This window comes from Grammomys surdaster, unplaced genomic scaffold (assembly GCF_004785775.1).
Source record: "Grammomys surdaster isolate TR1022 unplaced genomic scaffold, NIH_TR_1.0 279, whole genome shotgun sequence".
Classification (NCBI taxonomy): domain Eukaryota; kingdom Metazoa; phylum Chordata; class Mammalia; order Rodentia; family Muridae; genus Grammomys; species Grammomys surdaster.
The window spans coordinates 9,690,337-9,713,648 of NW_021604720.1; the positions used below are offsets into that span (position 1 = coordinate 9,690,337).

At 46.5% G+C, this 23,312-nt stretch overlaps 1 protein-coding gene across 3 annotated transcripts in view; it reads right to left on the reverse strand.

The window, feature by feature from the left end:
- Positions 1-23,312, reverse strand: part of Foxn3 (forkhead box N3) — a 364,395-nt gene that overhangs the window by 21,896 nt on the left and 319,187 nt on the right. For 2 of the 3 annotated variants that reach the window (XM_028777272.1, XM_028777273.1), the window contains one exon: positions 2,203-2,268. The exons of the other annotated variant lie outside the window; for it this stretch is intronic. In XM_028777272.1, coding sequence (XP_028633105.1) covers positions 2,203-2,268 — 66 coding nt within the window. The remainder of the gene's footprint in view (positions 1-2,202; positions 2,269-23,312) is intronic. 3 annotated transcript variants of the gene reach the window in all.

Sequence of the window (23,312 nt, forward strand, 5' to 3'; positions counted from 1 at the left end):
CCTGCCTGCGAGTGTGTCCTTTGATGACCTTTATAGGCATCCTAGTGGCACCTGCCAGGACCCTGGAGAGCCTTCTTGGCCTGGGGCCCTCATGAAGGCTGTGGCTACACTTTCACAGAATGTTAAAAGCTTTCTTTTTTAAAAGCCCACTAAAAATGATCCTACAGAGCTGTAGAATGTAGCTCCGTCCCAAGTCCTGCCTTCAGTCCCAGCGCAGGGATGTACATATGGTATGGTGGTGCATGCCAGAGAAACGGGGGCAGGAAGATAAGAAGTTCAAGGCCATCCCTGGTTACATAGCAAGTTTGGGGTCAGCCTGGATCACATGGAACCCCACCTTTAAAAGAATGAAAACAGAATCCATACCTTTAACACATGAGCACTTTTAAAACTCAGTGCGGCACTTTGACATAAATAGGACTATAGAAATTGCAGAAGGAGAATTACAGTTGGAGAGTTACAGGGGTGGAGAGGAAAGGCTCACTTGGCCAAGAAAATATTAAGAAACAATCCTGTTAGCAAATCAGGAGAACCCAACCTGTGGTCCAGAGGCCAGGAATAAGAGACTATGAGGAGAGACACTGAAGATCTGTGAGTGCTCACTCCACATCCCTTGACTTTCCCGGACTCCCCATTCCCTTCTCAGCATAGGGACCAGCCCATCGGAAGCATACACACACAGCACACAGTGGCAGCTAGCTGATGAAGGGGTTTGAATTTACACGACCCTGATGAGATCAGGGTGCTTCCACTAAGATGGGTTATGCTACCTGATCACCGGGACCTTTCCAGCCTGTGACTTGATTACCACTGGAATCTGTAACTTTTCCTGAAATGTCATCTAAGAATGGATATCAAATACAGATTTCTCTGACACTTAAGAGCCACATTCCAGGCTAGCAAGGTGAACTGCTATCTGCTTAGCAGCAGAGTAGGCTGGAGGTGTGCGCAACCTCACATTCCAGAGGCCAGGAAACGGAGGCTGACAATGGGGAGCCAGCGTTCTGCAGTCAGGGCAGGTAAGGGGTGGCCTCAGGCACAGGGCCAGGGTGTCTGAAAATGTTTGCTTGGCAGTATCTCTTGGATCTTTAAAAACAGGTACAAAGGAAAAAAAGACGGTGTTAAATTTCCTAAGGCTCTCAGAAAGGCTATGACAGGGATCTGGAATTCTTATCACTACACCATGAATCTACTGTGGATCTCGGGATGGGTTCTTTCTTGTGGGAAATGCTACTGTCTCCAAAGTGGGGGAATTCTCATTTGCTTAGAAGGCAATGATATCTTCAGAAAGCCAGAGCTCTGAGCCAGCTGGAAACCTAGTCACAGGCACAAGACAGGTGGGGAGCAGTCCCTAGTAGTGTCACTGGAGGAACTGCCATGTCGAGTCACTTTCTGTGCGTGTGTGACAGAGCAGCACCCTGACAGAAGACAAGCAGATTCTGGTGTACCACCTCTTGGCTCAGTGTGATTCTGGCCAGATGTGGGACCTGGACAGACACATTGGTCTCAAGTTGTGAGGATGGGGAGACATCTTGATTTCAGGTCAGCTATAAAGATGAGAAAAGGAAAGGAAAGACACCAGGTAGTGGGCCAGAGTCAGGCCCAAGCAAGGCAAAGACCTATCGTAATTAAGTTGACATTGCTCAGTGAGCCCTACTAAGCTACATCAGCCCCGCCTTTCTCTCTGTGGCCGCCTAGTAGGCAGGTAGAGTGATGTAATGTGGTACTGTGGTTTTATTTTAAGGCCAAGCCACTCGAGGGTGGGCCAAACTTTCCAGAATGCACCCTATTATTATCGAAGACCTGGACAGAAAAAAAAAAAAAAGTTTACAACTGGGTGCTGTTTAGCTCCATCCTGGATAAGCTGGCCCAGGCAACCTCACCTACAGAGTCATGGGAATGATTCCTGCAGGAGAAACATCTCCAGCAGGAGTTGTTATTGGGTCCATTCTCATCTCCTCGGTCCTGACAGTATGTGAGAACTTGCTTGTCCTTGAAGCATACCTCTGCACTGGCTCACACATATGCATGGCTGCATGTGTACATGCATGTGCATGTGAAGTTAACCACACACTTAGTTTTGAAAGGGATGCTCCAAGGGCAGTGCTATGCCGGCATTAGTGCTTCCTATGGCCTGGGACGTAAATGAGAAGGTTAAATTCACAAACTATGGTGCTGTATGCTATAGAAATATCTACTCACAACCTGCTTGTATCTCAGGGGGAGAATTCAAAAGCATCATGGCACTGGCAGCATCAATGTCAGGATCTGGAAAAATCAACCAATAAATAACATTATTTACAACGGGGCTGGTGTGTGCGTGTTTTTTTTCCCCCTGCAAGTTACAGCTTATGAATGTGACAGAGAAAAAAAAAAAAAAACATCCAGATGAGGGACCGCAGAAGCGACTGTCACACCATTCGGACTTGAGAGAGAGAAAAAAAGTTTTTCTAGAATGAGATTCAAGGAACATGCTACTACTTTCTTCTTCTTTTTGGAGATCTATGATCGTGTCTTCCTCTTGCTTTGTTAATGTTGGGGTCTGTGCTGTGGGTGTCCGATAAGCTGAGGGTCTGGGCGCCCTCGGGTTTTACCCTGGGGTGGAGAAGTAGGTGAGCCAGTAACAACAGGAAGGTCAGCCTGGGAATCTCTAATGCTGGGGGGGGGGGGGGGAGAGGAACTCACAGCATCACCGCGAAGAGAAAGCTCTGAAAACACCTGCATCCAGACAGATACAAGCAAGGCATTCGGTCATTTCCATTCGTCAGCAGAATGGAAATCGTATTTTACGACGGTATGTATGTGTGCACACAGCGGTGTTGGAGGTGATGAAGGCATTTAAAAAAAAGAACACATAAAGTATAGAGAAAGGAACTGAGGAAGTTCTGCTGCTGAAGGCACAGTGCTTAAGTTCTCATCTATTATTGCTTTTAATCTGCTCCCCCCCACCCGACCGCACATCACTTTATTGCTATAATTCTTAATAGGTTTCTGAATCCTTACCAATCCACCGGTTGACAGATGGCAGGTTATATAGAGACAGAGAAAAATATTATCCCTTTATAACTAAATTCATTTCCCTCTGAGAAACAGCAGTGCTGCTGCTATGGAAATGAAGGTCACCATGGCAACGGTAAACAACCCCCAAGAATGGTCACTGAATAGGCTGAAAAGAACATCTGCCCCAGCCCAGCGTCCCAGCTGCCCTGGGGCGAAATTCACTAATAGTGCAGTGAGGCCTTGTGACAGAAGCTGCCGCCTGTCCCCTGTCCAAATAAATGAAGTGTGCAATTGAAGCCGACATCAAAATGCCTGCCTTGCAGATTACTGCCTCCGTGTCCGCTAAACCCAGTAACTAATGACTGGGGAGAGGGGCCTCGTACTTGTCAGTTTTTGTACAAATTACATACCAAAAAATTCAATTTACTACTAATGGCTCCATGGCACTTTATTTTGGGTATTATGCGAGAAAATTACTTTTTTTTACTGTTTAAAAAAAAGTACATTTTTCATACTTTATATGTGCAGTTTAATTCCAAGGGAGTACTGCAACGCATGATAAAGCCCCACAAGCGATTATAATACGGATGATGCTGGTTTCAGAAGACAATGCTGCAGGGAAAAAAAAAGTAAAAAGGTAAAGAACCTTCACTCTGCCCTTTTCTATTTTGCCTGCAGGAGGCCTGTTACCTACATGCCAAAAAGGAGCAAGAGTTTATTTTAATAAGTGCATTGTATGAAAAACGGGCAAATTAGCTTCTTTGGCAACTCCTGGGGTGACACTGCTCAAACAGTCAATTGCTCCCCACTGATACATGGTCAATGATTCACAGAAAAACTTCAAGTTCCACTCTGCTCCCGGGTCCCCTATTGTCCAGCAGTGGAGTCCTTGGTCCCCAAGGGTGGCTAGGGACAAGCTTTGAGGCGGTCCCTCTTGGCTTTCAGGGAGGAGTCCGAATATGTGCCTCTTCTCCTCACTGACTTCTTTTAAGTTTCAAGTGCAACAGGTGGCCCTGGCTATGTGGTCTCTGTCTCCCCCGAGGTGCGGTGCGGTCCCCTGAGTAACAGGAAACTCAGAGGTGAACTTAGCAGCTAAAAAGAAAGTTCCACATTCCTTCTCAGGGGGAAGTCCGGGATCACAGACAAGCGCAGCCTTAATGAAAGGAAGAAAGAGAGCCTGAGAAGCAAAGAGTGGCATCAGTCAGCTCTTACAGGAATCTAGGAGAGCATAAACCTGAGGGTCTATACCCAGCATCTCCCCGTGACTCGCCACCCACCCAAACCAAGTCAAACAAACATGCCTGAGTTGGAAAATAGAGGATGCTGCCTCCCCTCCCCCGCTTCCCTTTGAGCAGACGTACCACCTCTGATGCCCCATGGATGAAGATGCAGATGCTCTCAGAGAACCTAGGCCCCATCTCCTCTCTCTTTTGGAATTCTGGGGGAATGTAACAGGCAGACTTCTCATGATCTAACATTTATGTGTGTGCACGAGTTGGTAGTATCTGCAATTTAGGCATCCATTGAGGGTCTTGGAATGAATCTCCTGCTGAAAAGGGGAGACTCCCATGTCTAAAAAATAGTTGGCTGTCGCCTAATTTCTCTTCACGTAATAATATATCTTAGCAGCCTTTTGCAAATATTATAAGATGAGAATGGAATTGCCTGGAGCTGAGGCTCCGCCCCACAGATCCCGGGCATGTTTACAGGCTGTTTACATGTTTACAGCGTGTTTACATGCTGCCTCTGCACACCGCTTCCCATCACCCGTATCCAGCATGGCTCCTTATGGCATTCCTGTGCCTTTTACAATGGCCAGTCACTATTCTATCCACTATTCTATCCACCTCAGCTTCTCTGGGGATCATTTCATTGCTCCCCTTGGATGACAGGCTGTCTTACTGAGTCCACTTAGGGCCTTCATAGGTTTCCCCTCTCGTTTGCATTCAATAAAATCAACTACCTGAAGCTGAGATACTTTGTGATGTACCCATTTGGGGTGAGCTGGAAACATTTTAGAGGACTGGAGAGCTGTTTTGGAGTCTGGGGATATGTCTCCAAAGGTGCTCCAGAGGAACACTGATTCCACAGGAAGTGAGCCAAGGAAGGGGTGAAGCGGGTAGGCTGTGGAGGAGGTTTCCTTGGTTGCTGAAGGTGAGGTGAGGGGGTTCCCACCGTGGTTCAGTGAGGTTGATCAGTCTAAGAAAAGATGGTGTTTTGTCTGAGACTCACAAAGACCTCCGTAAAAGGAATTAATACTCCTGTTGTAATCTGGGAAGGCATAGCAAGGCAGAGAGGTTCAGCAGAATAAAACAGCAAGACAGTCTATTTTGGGATAATGGATCCTCTCTGATAGTCCCGAACTGGAATCCTGGTACAGTAAGCCGAGTTATTTACTACAGGTGCTAGGTCTGACCATCATCCACGCAGACCCAATCTCTAATCCTGTACTGAGAGAGTCCTTGACCATGCTTTGGCAACAGCATGACTTCTCTGAACGTTCCCAGAGGTCCATGCCAACTTCGATATTTGATATGGTCATTTTCATCAGGATGCAGCTGCTTCTGGGAGGGGTGGGGGCTTTCCTCTGTGGGCAGGATGGGAAAAGCACTAGATAGACCAGACAGGGGGATTGCTAGGTTCAAGCCCTGGATCCACTGCTAGTTAACATGGGAGTTTCATGCCGCTGGGCCTGACCTCACTCATTTTAAAATGGTGTGGGTGGCTGCAGACAGGAGAGGAGCCAGAGTCTACGCCAGTTTCCACAGCTTTCTAGCTTTCTGTAATGTCACCTGACATCTTTTTTCCTTTCTGACTCATGGCTGACAGAACTATGGACTCCAAGCAACACCTTCCAGATGGGACATCCGCTCCAAAGCGTCTGGAGGTAGAGGACAGTCTTACAAAAGCTAGGAGAATATACCACTCTCTACAAAGCCTTGTCCTGTTGGGTAGGCATTTGGTGGGTTCTTGGTGTGACTCCTGTTGGGTACCAGACAGAAGTGTCTAGAATGGCCAGGTGTTTAAGCAACCTTAGAATATAAAGGCCAACAGAAGGCTTGGTCCTCACTCAAAAAAAAAAAAAAAAAAAAAAAAAAAAGCAGCTTAGAGCCGGCAGGTCTAACATTTTCGAAGATGGAAACCTGGAGAATTCTGGAAATCATTTGATCTTCCATGCAGTGAATGTGTTCCCCTTCCCCACTCCTCCTTACACTTCAAGCAATTTACACAGTGATATAACATCATATGATTGATCAAAAGACAGTATGTGTGGGGAAAATGTTGCATGCTGGATATAATTGTGCAGGTACGGCCAATCAGAAGTACGCACTGGCATCCTCTCCTATGCCTATCTACAAAGCACATGGGCCATTAAGACTCTTCCTTGCCTAGCTCACTTGCTGATTACGATGGTGCTTGGGACCTATCAGTGTGGAGAAAGCACACACTGGATAAATGAAGGGAGTCGGTAGTGTGGTCGGCTCTGGTGGCATCATTTGCCACCAGTGACGTCGTTTGCCACCACTACTTCTACTTCCCCTCCGCCTGAGTGCTGTGAAGTTAGAAGCACTGGGGAAGAACCAGGAACAAGAGAAGAATCTACAGGAACAAGAGAAGAATCTACAGGAACAAGAGAAGAATCTACAGGAACGGGAATGGAGGAATTCTCGTCAGAGCTATGGGGTGAAGGGTAGGGAAGGCAGATCATCAGGTTTTGGAAGGATACAAAGCCTCCTAACAAAGGCTGATGCCAGGGTGTAACGTCAATCTCTGCCTTCATGATGGGATGGGCACAGAGCACACCAGGAATGCATCAAAAGAAAGGACTCAGGGTCGGCTGGGCTGGTGACACAGGTCTCTAGCCCCAGCAAGGGCACTTTAGACCCTTTGGATAATAGTGTGGCATGCACACATACTACCACTATCCTGGTACTTGGGAACAGACGCACGGGGACTGCCAGTGAGTCTGAGGCCGCCATGAGCTACACAGAAAACTCCAGGCCAGCCATTGCTGCATAGTGACATCTTGACTGAAAAGAAAGTATTCTGAAGGCATGGGAAGTGGAGGAGGGATTGTTTAGAGGAGAAAAATGTTAGCTGAGCAAGCCCCATGACCTGAGTTTGAATCCCGTAGCCCGGAAAAAGCTTGACATGGCCTGCACCTGTAATCCCAGTACTCCTATGGGGGAGACGGGAGGCAGAGACAGAAGAAAGATCTAGAAGCTCAAGGGACAAACTAGCCTTTCCTCAGCAAGCTGGAGGGAGAGACCAACTCCTCCAAGTTGTTCCCTGGCTTCAATACATGTGCTGTGGCACAAGCTCTCCTACACAAACACAAAAATACATGTACACATACACAAAATTACATAAACTTAAAGTGAAAAGGCCCTCAAGAAGGGGAGAACTCAGAGGCACTGAGAACACCTCCAGGCTTGCCACACCAGTACCATCTCAGAGGCAGGTTATCTGAGGCCCAGAGAGACCGTATAGGCCTCCAAATCTGATTCTTTACACAGGATGTATCCAAACTCTTGTTGCTCTGAAGACAAGTTCAAACCATTGGAACTAAAAGCCAGTTTTTGGGAGTGGAAAGGCTCTGGAGCAGAGCAGGCCAGGGGAGGGTGTGTGAGCCACAACTGTAGCTCAGCTGTTAGGAAGGAGGTTCTCATTTCTACATCCTTTCAGTCTTCCTCACATTAAAATCTGGCCAGGAAAACCTAAAGAAAAGAACTGGCTGAATTCATGGGCCAGCATCATTATTAACTCTGAAAACCGGGAGTGGGGGAGGAGGAAGAGAGAAGTTTACCCAAGCAACTCCCCAGTCCAAAGCAGCTTTTTCATTTATGGCAACCAAACCCACTTATTACCCCTAACTCTGTTTCCTGTTGAAAAGGGTGCTGGGAAAAGGTCATAGGATGTCAGATCTGAACTCAGAGCACACCCTAGCCTGAGAGTCAGATGTCAGGGCCGTGGTCTGTCTATGTCTACACTGCCCATGTCTAGGGTGGCACAGAGATATCTAGGCTAGAGGGTCTCAGGGTCACAAATGCTGTTTCTCTCTAGAGAAAACAAAAACAACATAGTGATGCTCTCCAGGGAGATGCTCCGTGCTTCCATTTTCTCTTGGCTGTTGATGTCTCTCTCCTGTCTAATGTCTTCTTACTTTGGCTGAGAGCTCCATGCCACACTATCTACTTTGTTGAATCCGTGTCCAAAGCAAGTGAGCACAGTGCCTGCAGTTTTTAATCCTGATGATCAGCGAACACCTTTCACCTGCTGTTCTAAATTTCACGAAGGTCTGCCTCTGTAATGCCTTTGACTAGGTGACAGATGTCTTTCCACCAGCTGCCTGGGAGACAAACCAGCTGAAATGGATTGTACACAACAATCTAAACTTCCAGACTTGAAGAGGAAGACAGGGGTATAGAGACCTGGTACAGGTTAGGATTTTGTCCTGTGGGTCACAGGAAGAGGAGTTAAGTCTGTGAGTCCCGCCCCCCCCCCTTTTTGGTTGTGTTTTTGTAAACTAGGGATATATAGTGAGAAACTATGGCACATGCTGGCTTCCTGTGGGGCAGGAACAGAAACGGGGACTCCTATAAGAGGTCCGAAGCCCCCCCCCCCCACACACACACTGCACACCTTAGTATCTGGGAGGAAGGACATGTCAAATCTATAAGCTGGAGACAACCAGGAGGCTCTTGAGATGAGAACAGAAACCCAGGGGTTGGAGGGGGGGTGGGAGTGGGAACGCCAGGCAGCTGGGCACTAACTGGCAGTGGAACCTGCCCACAGCCTGCTTCCCCTCTCTGTGCTGCCCAGTGCCCCCCCCCCGCACCAACCCCCCCCCCCCCGTTTACTGGAAGACCAGCTACTGCCCTGTCCCCACCCCAGAAACTACCTCCTTCCTCTGTAAAGTGCTCAGAGTTCCTGGCATCCACTCTCCCTTGGCTATAGTAACTGCCAAAGTGGCCTGGCCTCCTGAGCAGCAGGCCCCACGCTGCTGAAATGTAGAAACTCCACAGGCAGGGCATCTTCATTAGCTCTGACTTCAGCTGGGCATATGTGCCAAGCCACTTTTCCAGGAGGAAAGAATCCGTCTCAACAGGACACTGGCTGGTGTGGGAGTCAGAGGGAAAAGGCTCAAAACCCCAAAGTCAGTGTTGCAAGGCATACCTGCTCCGAAGGCTAAGTCAGGACTGTAGAAGAATTTATTATAAAAGAGCGGTTGTTCAAATCCTGGGGCATCTTATTAAAAAGATCAGAAAAGAAGGGCTTAGCAGTGAAGAACACTGACTGCTTTTCCAGAGGTCCTGAGTTCAATTCCCAGCACTCACGTGGTAGCTCACAACCATCTGTAATGGGATTTGATGCCCTTTTTTGGCATGCAGGTGTACATGCAGATAGAACACTCATTAAATAAATAAAAAAAATAAATATTTTATAAAAATAGAAAGAAACAGATCACATCCTCCAACCTGTTGAACTGCCTATATGCTGTGGAGTATGGTCCAGGTATCTAGCTTTAGTGAACTGTCACCCATGGTGGTATGGGCTTTTGAGGATATTGCTATGTTTGAGTCATTTCTATTCCTGTAACTAACCCCTTGTCTATAGTATTGTAAGTAACCCCAGTAAAGCTCATTGCTTCACAAAAAAAAAAAAAAAAAAAAAGAAAGAAAGAAAAAAAAAAGAAAAGAAAAGAAAGAAAGAGACAGATCTAGACAGATGGGTATACAAGTGTTTTTCTCTCTCTCTCTCTCTCACACACACACAAACACACACACACACAAAACAAAAACAATAAGAATGGTATCAAATCAAACCCTCAAAACCAAAATAAAGCACCAGGCTACCTGTCCAGAGGTGATTAATGTTCTTTCTCAACAAAGCCAAGGCCCATGACATCAAAGTCCGAGTGTGCCCACGGTGTAAGAAGCTACCAGGGAGACAGGGAAGGCAGGCTGGGTCATGACCCGCTCAAATTTTATTTTTCCCTGGGACAGGAGTTAAATGTGACCCTCCCCTGTAATAAGTGCTAACCAATGGTCAAAGCTGATCCAACGCAGGGTGAGCCCAGCAGGACTAAGGTCATGCCTATCTGGTTAGGGCTGGGAGAGGGAATGAAGGAGGAGAGGACAGATGTTAGCACCCTTGTGACCCCTGTAGGCAATTAACTTATACTTCCAAGCAGGAGGTGCCCTTATGTTTAACTCTGTGGGCATAACTGTACATAATTAGAAGTCATAATTACAGTTCTCTTTCTAGAATGTGGCCACAGTATCCACGTTGACCTCTTGGGGCAGCCCGGCCTCCATGCTGGGAACCACAAACAGGGAAGACCCAGCCTCTACCCAGTGGCCTTACAGAGACAGGCAGCCAAGGCCCCCAGAAACTTCTAAGGTTGGCCATCTACACTTACTCCCTGGGGAGAGAACTTGGGATCTGTTTGGGGTTTCCTAACTATCCCCTTTCACTGAGAAATATTTTACTTTAAATAGACACACAGTAAGCTGCAGCCTCGACACTGTCTTTTTTTCAGGCCACATGGGAAAGGCCAAAGCAACCATTCAAATTAATATGCCAGTAATTACTGTGCATCTATGGTCTAATTACCCATGAAATGACCAAGTTGAAAAGATCAATTTCTGATCAGCTTTTCGCTTGGGCATTTTGTTAAAGTAGCTATGGAGGTTCTAGGTCACTGAAAAATGCTGATTTATTATTAGTTTATTATAACTTATACCCCTATGGGGCCATAGATCTAAGCTTAGCCCCAGTCATGCCACTGAACAAATCATTCCATAGGAAGTCAAACTTGTCTGGGTTGACAGACAGACAGACAGACAGACAGGCAGTTCTCAGCTCTTGGCAAGGAAACACAGAATTCAGAAGGGATCCTCTGAAACCATCTTACTGATGATAAAGAAGAGAGGCCCAGGTAAAGCAAAAGAGTGAGCCCTGGATGGCAGTCTTTAACAGTAGATGGGACCCCCGGAACCTCCAAAACTCTCCATCCCAGCCATGCCTAGAAGAAGACAGAAGCTCTGCCACTTTAACAAAACACAGGGACCCCACCTGGATACTCCCCAGGGATAATTAGAACACAAACCGCATTGGATTCTCTGTGTATCCGACAGGAGCAACCGAGAGGGCAGGACATCCAAAAGATCACTCCAGAGTGGCTCTTTTAGCTCATAAATCCAACACGTTTTACAATCACGTGACTATCGACTCACTTTGCCGAAGTTTTCAGGAGCCTGCTGGGCCTCCTGGCCCTTTCTTTTAAGGAGTATCTGCATTTTTGCCTTTACTAGTAGTCCCTTACATAATCCAAATAGAGTCAACAGTACTTTAACTCTTCAGCTAAATGTTGAAAGATGAGGGAGGGAGGGAGGGAGGGAGGGAGGGAGGGAGGGAGGGAGGGGGGGGGGAGGGAGGGAGGGAACTCGCTAGCCTTTGTCAGGCTGAAAAGAATGATGGGAAATTCCCAAGTTCCCTAAGAGCAGGGGCAGAGGGCTTCACAGACAAGTCCTGTCTACACCCACACCCGGGCCAGGGTGATTCCCACTTCGAAGGAATACAGTTTTTACTCATGTACTTTTCTGTGAACAGAACTGCCTGGGAGTGAATGATGGTTTTCTGTATTTGTAAAGCTTTATTCATTAAGGAGAAATAAAACCAGTCCTCAGAGGTGTCCCAAACTAGAGTTTAAGTAGAGGAATAATTACCTCACTGCTTCTGTAGGCACGGCGCGTTCGGGTGAGATACACTACCCCAGGACTGTTGTCTTTTGGTTCGGTAAGGGAAAGCAAAGGGACTGGGTATAAATGCACACACCAAAGGCATTTAATCAAGAAGGGTACATTTGCATCTCAAAGCCCACTCCCCGCAAGGCTACCGATGCAAACGGCATTGATCAAGTGCCAGGGGTACAACTCTTCAGAAGAGTAAGGAGGAACCTTCAGAGGGGCAAATTCTCCAATTTACATTACTTACTGGTCAAGAAGTCTAATGCCACACATGACAAGGATTCCATGACGGTGTGCTAGCTTGCTGGTGTGCTGGCTTCTAGGGACCTGGTAGACTGGCACTCTCACAACCAACCTCACAGCCTATTAAAAAGAAGGCTTTGTCCCCCGGGGCTTTGCTCGCTGCTCAGTAAAGGAGCATCCGCCATATTGATCCCAAGTGTCACAGTGATAGACAAGTCACAGATTAAACACCATCCTTCCTCATTTCAATTAAGAGTTCGGAACTGAACTGCATACCCCATTTGTTTACTCAGTGGTACTTGATGAAAGAAAGGGTTAGAAACAGGACACTGGACCAGGGAGATGGCTTGGTGAGTAAAGAAAGCGCTTGCTGCCCAGGCCTGATGACCTGGGTTTGCATCCCTGGAGTGTACACAAAAGGCCAGCTGCTGTAGGGTACTTCTGTAAACAGTCTGCTCCTATGGACATATGGGAGGTGGAGGCTGGGTAATTTGCCTGGGTCAGCCTTCCTTGGCCGATATGGCACAGTGGCAGAAACAGGAGAAACCCAGCCTCAACTGTAGCATTGTCCTCTGACAACTGCATCGTGGCATGCACACATGGACTCATGTGCACCGGTAACAACAGCAACAGCAGGCAGAGGCAGGTGGATCTCTGAGCTAGAGGCCAGCCTGGTCTATCTAGAGAGTTCCAGGATAGCCAGGACTACACAGAGAAACCCTGTCTCAAAAAAAAAAAAAAAAAAAAAAAAAACCACAAACCAAACCAAACCAAACAACAACAAAACCCTCAACAATAAGTAAATAAAAATTAAACAAACAAACACACACATGCACACTCGGAGATACACACACACACCCGACAAGTGAAATCCCAGCGTTCTGGTGACTTAGGGGCTCAAGGCCATCCTTGGCTACACAGGGAGTTATGTACCAGTGTGGGCTACATGAGAACCTGTCACAGACAGACAAGAATCCGAGAAGCTAAGACTGGAGAACTGGCTCAAGTTCAGGGTAGCCTGGATTAGTCCTACTCAGCAAGATTTAGAATTAAAAAGGAAGGGGGGGTGATTTTTAATTTCATCCTCCATAGAAACTGTCCTTTTGGGGCTGCAGAACACAATTAACTTTTTTGCATTTCTCTACAATGTCTAGCTGCCTATTTTCTCTAAGTACTTTGCAAAAACAAACAAAAAGGATAACTAATGAATCCAATGTGGATTTTATTACTGATTCCATTTCACACACACAAAAAATTAATTTGGGGTGGGGAAGATGGTTTGGATGGAAGGGCTTGGCTTGCCTTCGAGCCTTGGTGACTTGAGTTTGCTCTCCAGGACCCATCTACTGGGAGAGAAGTAACTCCAAGTTTCTTTTGCCCTCCACTTGGGCCTTATACACACATGTAAAGAAATTCTTTTAAAGATGTTAATTTATTTGATTCGTTTTAAAAACAACAATACTTCCCAGCATATAGTGTCCCATCGTACCAACAGACATCACTGTGGACCAACCATTCTATTAGAGCCCAAACTGGGAGCAATCTCAGAGGTTAAACTTCCGGGTAAGCCCAATGCTTACTTACATCGTACTCAGGTTTAGTCTACCCAGGTCAGCTTGGCCACATTCACTAAGGGGCAGGAGAGAGCTCACTCAGTCCTTCACTGCAGGCGGCTGTGGAGATTGTTGTTCTCGGTGGAGCTGGACCCCTCTCACCTACCTCTATTTCTCATCAGCACAGATGAAGAGCCAAACAGAGGCAGCTAACTTGTGAGGGAGGGGCAAATTTGATCAGGAATGCAAAGGGGATAGGGAAGGAGGGACTTGGGTCACACGTTCAGTTCATAAAGGACTTACTGGGAGCTGCATGCAAACACGAGGCACTTGTGTGTGTTTCTGGGAAGGATCTGGAAGTCATATGGGGCTCTGTGAGAGGTGAAGACATAGAAAGGACCTGAGCTGAGACTCATTTGGCAGAGGCCTCCCTCTGGAGAGCGGCCGTACAAGAAGACGGCATATCATCCTCCTTGGTGACAGAAAACACAATCCTAAGGTCTCTAGTGCTTGTGAAATTTTCACATGCAGTAACATGCAGTGTGGTTTTTGACTAAGTGTTTGTAACTGCCCAACGAAACCCTAACACATTTGTTATTTGGAAACAGAGACTGTTTGGCTCTGGATTGGAGAGAATGCTCAGTCAGCAAAGCGCTTGCCAAAGAAGCAGAAGGACTTGAGGTTAGGTCTCTAGAGCCCAGGAGAAGGCTGGGTGTGGTGGTTTGTAGGATCCTATCTGTGGTGAATTGAGGCAGGGAGACCCCCTAAGGCCTGTCCAGCCAAAACAGTGAACTCCAGGTTCAGTGAGAAACTGTCAAAACAAACAGACAAGATGGAAGCCACCAGGAAAAGGTGGCATGGGCCTCTAGACTCCACACGCATGTGCACACATGAGCATCTGCAAGCAACACACAACACACACACACACACAGTACTGTTATGCATATTGTTACCATGTGTTGAGCTTTCTCCAGGGATCTCTGAAGATTTAAAACAAAACCAACCAAGACCCTTAGGGGCAGCATGCAAACAAAACCACGGAGAACATTTCTCAAGAAGTTAGAAAACTGTTAAAGATGAATAAATCAGTGGGCATTGTCTGTGAACTTGGATGATGTTATCTTTCTGATTATCCACCAACAGGTCCCAGCAGGTTACCCAGCACAAATGGCCTTTATTGCTTTATCTGCTAAATGAGGAAATTTCCTTATCTACAGTAAGGGGGTTGTCTGAATCTCTAAAGTAGATAACTATCTCCTAGGTTATGCCCTGTAGCCTATTTTAGAAAGGACAAGGTTTGGTACATAAGTTTGCTGGAGACAGGCCCCTGTCTCCTTTATCCAATACAGGCTCCCCCTTGGCTGGACCAGGAGGGCTGCTCCCCCTCGGCTGGGCCTTCTGCTGTGGCTGATCTCTTCATGTCTCTTTGCTCTGCTGCCCAGACAACTACACAGCAAACAAAAGGCCGGGCTTCCACCAGCCAGCTCCAAACTGGGAACCCGCCTATTTTGTTAGCTTTGGGGCAGAAGGAGGGAGCAAACAGCAGCTTTTGTGAGTCAAGCTGGTGAGCATCTTCTCTCAATTATGGAAAGGGTGGGGATTGTTAAGAGGTTCTTCTGGTGGGCCTTTCACCCTGACCCACCCACCCAGCTCTCCCTTGCACTGAAGCTGCCTCGGGAAGTGGTTGGATCTGACAGGAGCCAACCATATGCACTGCACTCTGTCCAATGCACTTGCCCTTCTCAGCCCGGTGGGAACTAAACCAGGTGAATGAACACCTTCTAGCTACATAGAGAATTTCCTTAAAAGAAGAAATACAGGCTACAACCAGCTCCTTGGGGCCATACAGTTCCATTTTCTGATGTGTACCATAGGGCCAGGATTCTGAATGTGTTCCTGGGTAAGCCAAGTCCCTTGGAAAAAGAATTAAGAGAAATAGCCCAGACTCAGAAGACAAATACTGTATGTCTATCCCTCACATGTAGAACATAGGTTTTATACATACAGGCATCCACACACTCTCTATGAATATATAAAGGGGGTACTTGGAGACAGAAGGGGACTGGCAGGACAGGGAGGTTGGGGACAGGAGAGAGTAAAAGGGGGTGAATGTGGCCACTGTTCACTATAGACTGGAATGAAACCATGAAGACAGACTTGCTTGCCTAGTGTACAAAGTCCTGCGCCTCATTCCTAGCACAGTAAAAGCCAGAGGCAGGGAGACCAGGAGTTCAACATCATCCCTGGCTATGTAGGGGCTTCCAAGTCAGCCTGGGCTACCTTAGACTATAATAATAATAATAATAATAATAATAATAATAATAAATAAAACAAAAATGTGTGCGTGGGCCTTTATGAAACCAATCACTTTTATAGTAAACAGAGTCAAGAGAAGTTACCCGAACATGGTTGGCAAAGAAAGGGAACGGTCCATGGGGTGAGAGAGTAGAGCCTTGTGGAAGCTTATTTTGCAAGGCGTCTAAATCAGATAAAAACAGGATTGGCTGCCTCATTACGCAAGTAAACCGTAGTCAGCAATGGGCAGGGTCTTCTATCTTTCAAAATCCAAACTAGTTATTCAAGCTTTCATTAAGTACAGTTCAGAGACTCTATTGGGGGAAAGCATCCAATTTTTCTTGTCTGGGTTAGAGTTTTAAAAAGAAAAAAAAAAAACTGCTGTTGTGCAAATCTGAGAGCTAGTCTTCACAGAACAGCCACAGCCCCTTGCCCTCTTCCAAATACCTTTGTGCTTCACTTCTTCAGAGTTAGATTTTGGGGGTGGGAGGTGGGGTAGAGAGCCAGAGTGTTGTCCTGGTGAGCAGACCACTTCATGTCTGATTGCTGACTTTCCAAAGCAGAGCCATTTGCACTGTTGTATCAAAGGCTTCCACTATGGAAAATGTCATTTCTAAATTAATTTTATGCCCCTGAGGCAGAATGTACCCGACCAGGACTGAGTACTCCCTACTGGAAGAAAGTAGGAAGCTCTAGCTGGGTCTAGGATTCAGTGGAAAGAGGGGCAGGGCACAAGAACTCTGGTCTTCAAAAATTAGTTTTTCTGGAAGCAAGGAAGATAAACTGAACCAAGAGACAGAGACAAACAGACAGACTCACTCTCTGGTCTGTGACTGGTGGTGACCTGTGCTTGTGTGTGTGTGTGTGTGTGTCCGTCTGTCCGTCCACCTGTCCTGTGACTGACTGGTGGTGACGAATGGCAGACATCTGAAGAATGAGATGACTTTGCCGCCTTACTGTGGTAACTTCTGGGCATGTGTGGGCTGAGGAGGAACTGGCTCCTGGTACCGAAGACTCTGTCCCTTTATGTTACAGGCAGCTCAGCAACTTCTCAGCAAAGAAAATAACTCTGGCAGTTGCTTGGTGACACCTAACAGTCGGTTGACAGTGGCTCTGGAGGCCTGCATACCCCACCAGAAGGAGGATATGTTTGTTCCAGAGATGAGCAGCTAGGGGAGCAGCTTGGTTCACCCCAGCTAGCCTGGCTCAACCCCTGAGCTTGGGCTGGTCCCACTGTTTCCACACAAACACTAGCTGATGCCTTTACTGTGGACAGATGTACTGGTAGGGCTGGAAGGAGGCACTGGGAGGTGGGGAGGGGGGAATAACACTTGGGCCATAAAAGGCTCTGCTCTGCTCACCTTCCCAATATCTCTGCTGATAAAATATAAAGATAATCCCCAAACCTCTCGACTCAGGGCAGAAAAATCAGCTCAGGCACAAACAGTTATCAACAATGTTTCGCTACCACACAGCCCAGCCTGGAGCCATTGCTTGGTACCAAGACTTCTGCAAAGACCTTCAAACTTGGCTCCCCGCAGGGACCTTTTTCTCCCTGTAGCTTCTCTCCTGGTGGCCTATGTTCAGAACCTCCCTCCTCTCTCTTCTCCACTCCCCACAACCCCAGCTTCATTTAGCCTTCAGAGCCATGTGACTGGCTCCATGCTCACCAGGCCAGTCCTGGTTGCTCTCACGGTGCTTTCTCTTCCTACCCCCATCGATTTTGACAACCCCTCTCTTCTCCCTAGGTGAGGTGGGCATACTTGGTCATGCAAGGCTGTCCCCACCAATCCCAATGGCAGGGTGTTCCTGTCATGGAGTAGTTTCCTTGACTATTTGTGACCTTTACTGACCTAAAACCAAGCCAGAGGCTTCTGAAGAATAGCAGCGCCAACATCTGTATTTTTTTGTATCTCCCCTTCCCAGCTGGGACCTACATTTTGCCAATTTTCTCCAAAGGATGTCTTTATTTATCTTACATGCTGATCCTGAGCTCACAAGGGATGCGGTAGTCCTGAACGCTGCTTGGAAAAGGATCAACTGTAGTAAGAAAAGGCCAGGGATCACGGCTCAGAGTGGCTTCCGTGTTCTCTGCTTCCCACCAGACTTGCTACTCAGAACAGCACAAACATACCAACAGGGTTAGCACTCTGTTGCTGGGCTCTTTCTAAACTACACCATTCAGATTCTGTGTGATATTGGGTGAGCCATTTATCTCTCTGGACTTCAGTTTCTTCTCCAAAGGGGACCAAACATATATTAGTTAACAGGATAATGGCTGAATTAAGGGTTTGGGTTTTTTTGTTTTGTTTGTTTTTGAAAAATAAAAATATATTTAAGAAATTTTAGCTTTCCACCCTCACCAATGAAGCACAGTTAGCTGAGAGGAAAATAGCCAAGTCTAGCCCTGAAATCTTGAAAGTGGCTGTGTCCCGCCTTTCAGGGGACTCTCCTCTATGCTGAGCCGGCAGCATCCCCTGCTTGGCTCTCAATACTGCCATTTCCATGATGCTGCTACACTTAGGCAAAATGAGCCTGACATCTGTATTCTATTTGCTAATGAACGGCGCCATTTGTACCCTTCTCCTGTCTGGGACTCTGCCGTGGAATACTGATGCCATCAGAAATTGGACTTTTTTTTTCCCCTCCTGTCACCAAACCCACTCATTTAGCAAAACCCTGCTTTGTTCTCTGATGCTGTTATGTTCCTGGATTCCCTGGCAACGTGTGGCTAGCACAGGGCTCTGCATCCACACTGGCACCTGCCTGTACAGTACCTGGATACTTGGCTGGCCCTGCGAATTTGGAGACTCCTTGGGCCTCTTCAACCAACTCAGTGCATACAACTACACCAGTCAATGCGTGTACCTTTTTTGTTACATGTAATTTTAAACCCATGGATGTAAGAGTCACTTATTTTGAAAACTAAGCCATTACAAAACAGGTTATCTAATCCTATGTCCTCATCTCGAAGGTGACACACATGGGCAGCCTGTCAAGGAGTGTCAAGGGAGGTGGTTCAGCTGAGTAAAACTATGGCCTTGTAAGCATGAGGAGTGACTGTGGTTCCCAGCCCTGCCCATATAAAAAGCTGGGTATGTAGCATGCACTTACCGTCAGTACTGAGGAGGCAGAGAGAGCAGGATCTCTGTGGCTCACTGCTCAGTCCTCCCAATGCAAGAGATGAATCCCAGGTCCTAATGAGATACCCTGTCCAGAATAACCGATCCCTGGCTTCCATGGCGGTATACGTATGTGCTTGTGTGTCTTCCTCATGTACACTTGCATATAAACATGTAAGACTGACATGCCAGCTGAGCGTGGGTATTCTCCATAAATGGACACATACTTCTCTTCTGTGACTTGGTTTGTTCCCCTCTCACTGAACCACGAATCTTGGCATCCACTCATCTGGGAATGGAGGTATGTGGTTCATTCCTTCTCATTTCCGCACCAGACGAAAACATCAGCTCATTCCAGTGTTTCTCCTGATCCCGGACTACATTGTTTTCTAACTTTTTTGCTTCACATAGAATGCTATGGGTGAGTGCTTTTACACATATGGAGTGGCTCTTCCACAGAATGGACCTTAGCGATGCCGTGGGCCTCCTTTTCCTGGTCTGTAAGATAAGGGCTGGACTGATATTCACCCACTCTTGCCTCTACTCTCAGTCTGGACATTATACCCAAGGCCAGTGCAGACAGCCTTTGCGTCCACACTCAGACGCCATGCCTAGTTCAGCCCTAAGTTCTCAAGATTTCTATAAGGCAAGTTCATTCAGCCTCGCATTGCTTTTCAGCTAATGAACGGAGGCATTGCTGGTCTTCTCTATAAAGTCCTGTCTTCCCCTAAGAAATTCCTACTCTTCTTAGATACTTGGCCGGCATCATTGGATGCTCAGAGCTTCTAGCTCAGCTGTGTGCACACGTTCATACACATGTTAGCCCCACTGAGGGGAAAGGGCCTGTCTTCACTTTGTCACCACATGCAGGAGCACAGATGTGCCACACTCAGCGAGCTCTCATCAAGGTATCTCCTGAAGGGGGTGCTGGCTACTCTTGCCAGGAATAGCTTAGTGCAAGATATGCTGGAGATCCAGCCCTAGGCAACTCCCCAACAGTCACTCAAGAACACTGAAGGCATGATGAGTCCAGGTTAGGTGGTACTGCACGAAGACCCTTCACTCAGGTCTAAGCTGATAGAACACAGGAGTGAAAAACGGCCAACAGGGGTAGCCATGGCAGGGAAGAGAGTCACAGAGAACCAACTACAGGGCTCCGCAGAGGATGTGTTCAGGCTCTCAAGCTATGGGCTCGACAAGAGTTTGAGGATGAGTTAAACACACAACCGATTTTCACAATGGCAAGCAGCAGAAGCTATCAATCCAAAACCCACAACCAAGGCAGGGACTGGGTGTATAATGCAGGTGCCAGGGTGGCTGCGAGGCCATTCAGAACTAACATAGAGAATAGTGGGGGAAAAAAAAAAGGTGTAGCATGGATTTTATTATCTGACAGTAAATACAGTGGTAACAATGATCATTCTGTTAAAACTAGAGTTCTGTGTCAGCCGAGCGGCTTAGAGAGCATTTCTTCCTTCCTCGCCGATGGTGTTCCATTGCTATGACAACCAATAACATTCTGCACTGTATCATGTATCACCATGGCAGGGAGGGAAATGCCACACTGTACTTAAAAGCCACCTCCTCTCTCTCCCTTTTAAAGCCTGTTATCAGTCCGCATGCATTATTCACCACGCTGCATTATATATAACCTTTGGTTACAGTCAGATTTGTGATATAGGTAGCGGAAAGCCAGAAAGCCTCGCAAATCCCTTAACATTTTACAACAAATAATAGACAACCAAACTGTATTATTCTGGTTTTTCTTTAAGGCCGGTACAAAGAGCTTGCTTTTACCAACTTCCTCGTTGGATCAAAGGCCTTTGTCAGACTTCCGCAAATGTTTGCCTTGTACAGCAAGAGCACTTGGTGACACCGTGAGAACGGAAAGTATTCCCTCTAAGAGAATACATAAACACTGCCTCTTGAAATGTCTACCTGCTTCACTTGAAATATTTAAACAATGGGCTTAACCATCACTATGGAAACCTGTGCCCAGGTACTGGCCACTTGATGCTTTGTATTGCTGATGCCACTTGGGGGCTGCCCTGAGCCTGCCCATTTGGGGACTTGGCAGATCTGGACGGAGTCAACGAGAACTAGGTGCTTTCTGCTCGCTTTAACATCTGCCAACCCTGTCTGGTCCCAGAGACTGCGAATATAAAAAAATCAGACAGGATATTCATAGAATGTTAAGGTCTTTGGACACCAGTCAAGTGTCACAGCGGGTATGGATACAGACTCCCGTGAGACGATGCAGACTCCAGTAATGCTACCTTAAATCTAAGTATGTGGGCCTCCTGAAACCCACCTTTAGTCCAGCCTCATATAGACAATGACCACAGAAGGGGTTCATTCCAGCAATTAGAAGAGACACTTGACCGAGTTTAGGCTGAGAGCCGCTGGCCCAGAAGGTGGCTTGGCCTGCTGGGAGCCAGCATCCTCCTCACATTGAGAAGAGAGTTGATTGCAGCAGATGTCCCTTTAGTGTCACAGAAACTAGTATTCTATGCTTTCCTTTTGCTTTGGCCTCTCATTTTTATTTTACTTTTTTCAAAAAAGAAGATACAACTGTTTCTTTTTATAACCTGTTATTTGATGGTAAAAGTTCTGCAGAAAGTATTTAAAGTGTGCTTGCTATAGTGTTTCTGAAAGACAAAAACCCCACGGCTTTAGTTTTGTTTCTTTGTTGTTGGTTGTTTTGCTTTTGTTTTGAGACAGCGTTTCACTGTGTACCCCTGGCTGTCCTGGAACTTGCTTTGTAGACCAGGTTGTCCTCAAATTCACAGATCCACCCACCTCTGCTTCCATAGTGCTGGGATTAAAGGTATGTGCCAGGCTGGTTTTTATTTTTGTATTGTTATTTATTCATTTGAATCAGAGAGCCAGTTTTTGCTTATAACTCTAATATTTACAGTAATTTTGAGTGACCTTAATGGTTCTGATCAGGGCTCCTACTGAGAACTCTCCTTCCTATCCTATGGGATCTTGTGCATGGAGAGGGAATTCAGGAGCAAACAGAGAGAGGACCTGGGAAGGCAGTGAAGGTGGTACTGATGTCCAGATACAGTGGCAAGCATAGGAGTGGAGGGTGCAGAGGCTTCACTTCAGTCCCTATACCAGACTCCTACTGCTTTGCAGCTGCTGCTGTGGAGGTGTCTGAGAAGACAAAGGGCTGGTGTACATGAACTAATGTAGCACAGGCTGGTTTCAAACTCACAATGTAGCAAAGGATAACCTCCAACTTCTGAAGCTCCTGCCTTCATTTCTGGAGTGCTGGGATCACAGGCATGTGCCACAATCCTCAGTTTGTGTGGCACTAAGAACTGAACCAGGGCCTTTGTGTACACGAGATAAACTCTCTCCCAGCTGAGTCGCATCCCCAGTCTTTTTAGTGGATGGGGAATCTAGCACTCACAAGCCCTAACTACCCACCTGGTCCCCTCCTGTTGCTGAGAGTCGCTCTTATAAACACTTGCTATCATGTCTCTTCCTGGCACTTTGGGTCTTGATGGGCCGGATGCTGGGGAGAAGGTTCCCAGTGACCTTTTATACATAGAAAGCCCTGGAGAGCAGAGGGGAAGGACATTTCATGGGAGGGAGACTTTGGGGTGGGGGGCAATGTAGAAACACAGAGCAGAGATATGTTTAAGAAAACCAAATCTTAGTGCCGGCCACAGAACAGAATAGCCTTAAAATATTAGCTGAGTCTGTGGGCTACAGACTACACTTCACCTTGGCCTTTAAGTCATAATTTCACCGAGGTCACTTACAGCTTAAGAAAGCTTAGAAGACCCTAAGGTGTAGCATATACTTACGAGCTTAATTAGATTTATAAGAATTGCTTGAGTGCTCCGAGAGACTTGTTTGTTGAGTCAGGCAATTGAGTACTTATAAATTTAATAAGTTCGATTTCCTTTACAAATGCCGCTTAAAATGTTTAAAGGAGTTTAATTAGCTAAGTTTGCAAATTAGACCAAACATTTGTAAAAAGGCCTCTTTAAAAGTGATTGTTAGAGACTGTTAGGCTTATAAATAAAATAATGGGATCTGTGAACAGCTCTTAAGAGCCTTAGGAAAAATAAAAGGCAAGGCTTTAGATTTTTAACTTCAATGGAAATTAATTTTAAGGAGTAAATATCACAATGTTGTTTCCCTCTCCAAATGGTTTTCTACCCATACAGTAGTTTTTTAGAATTTGAAGCTATTCGGTCTTCAGTAATAATTTACTGATATACCTACTATGTATCTGATTCCATACTAGCCACTAAGAAATACATACCCTGCCTCTTCCAAACTAGTAGGGAAGATTAAAACAGTAACTATTATACTGGAAAGCAGGTGGC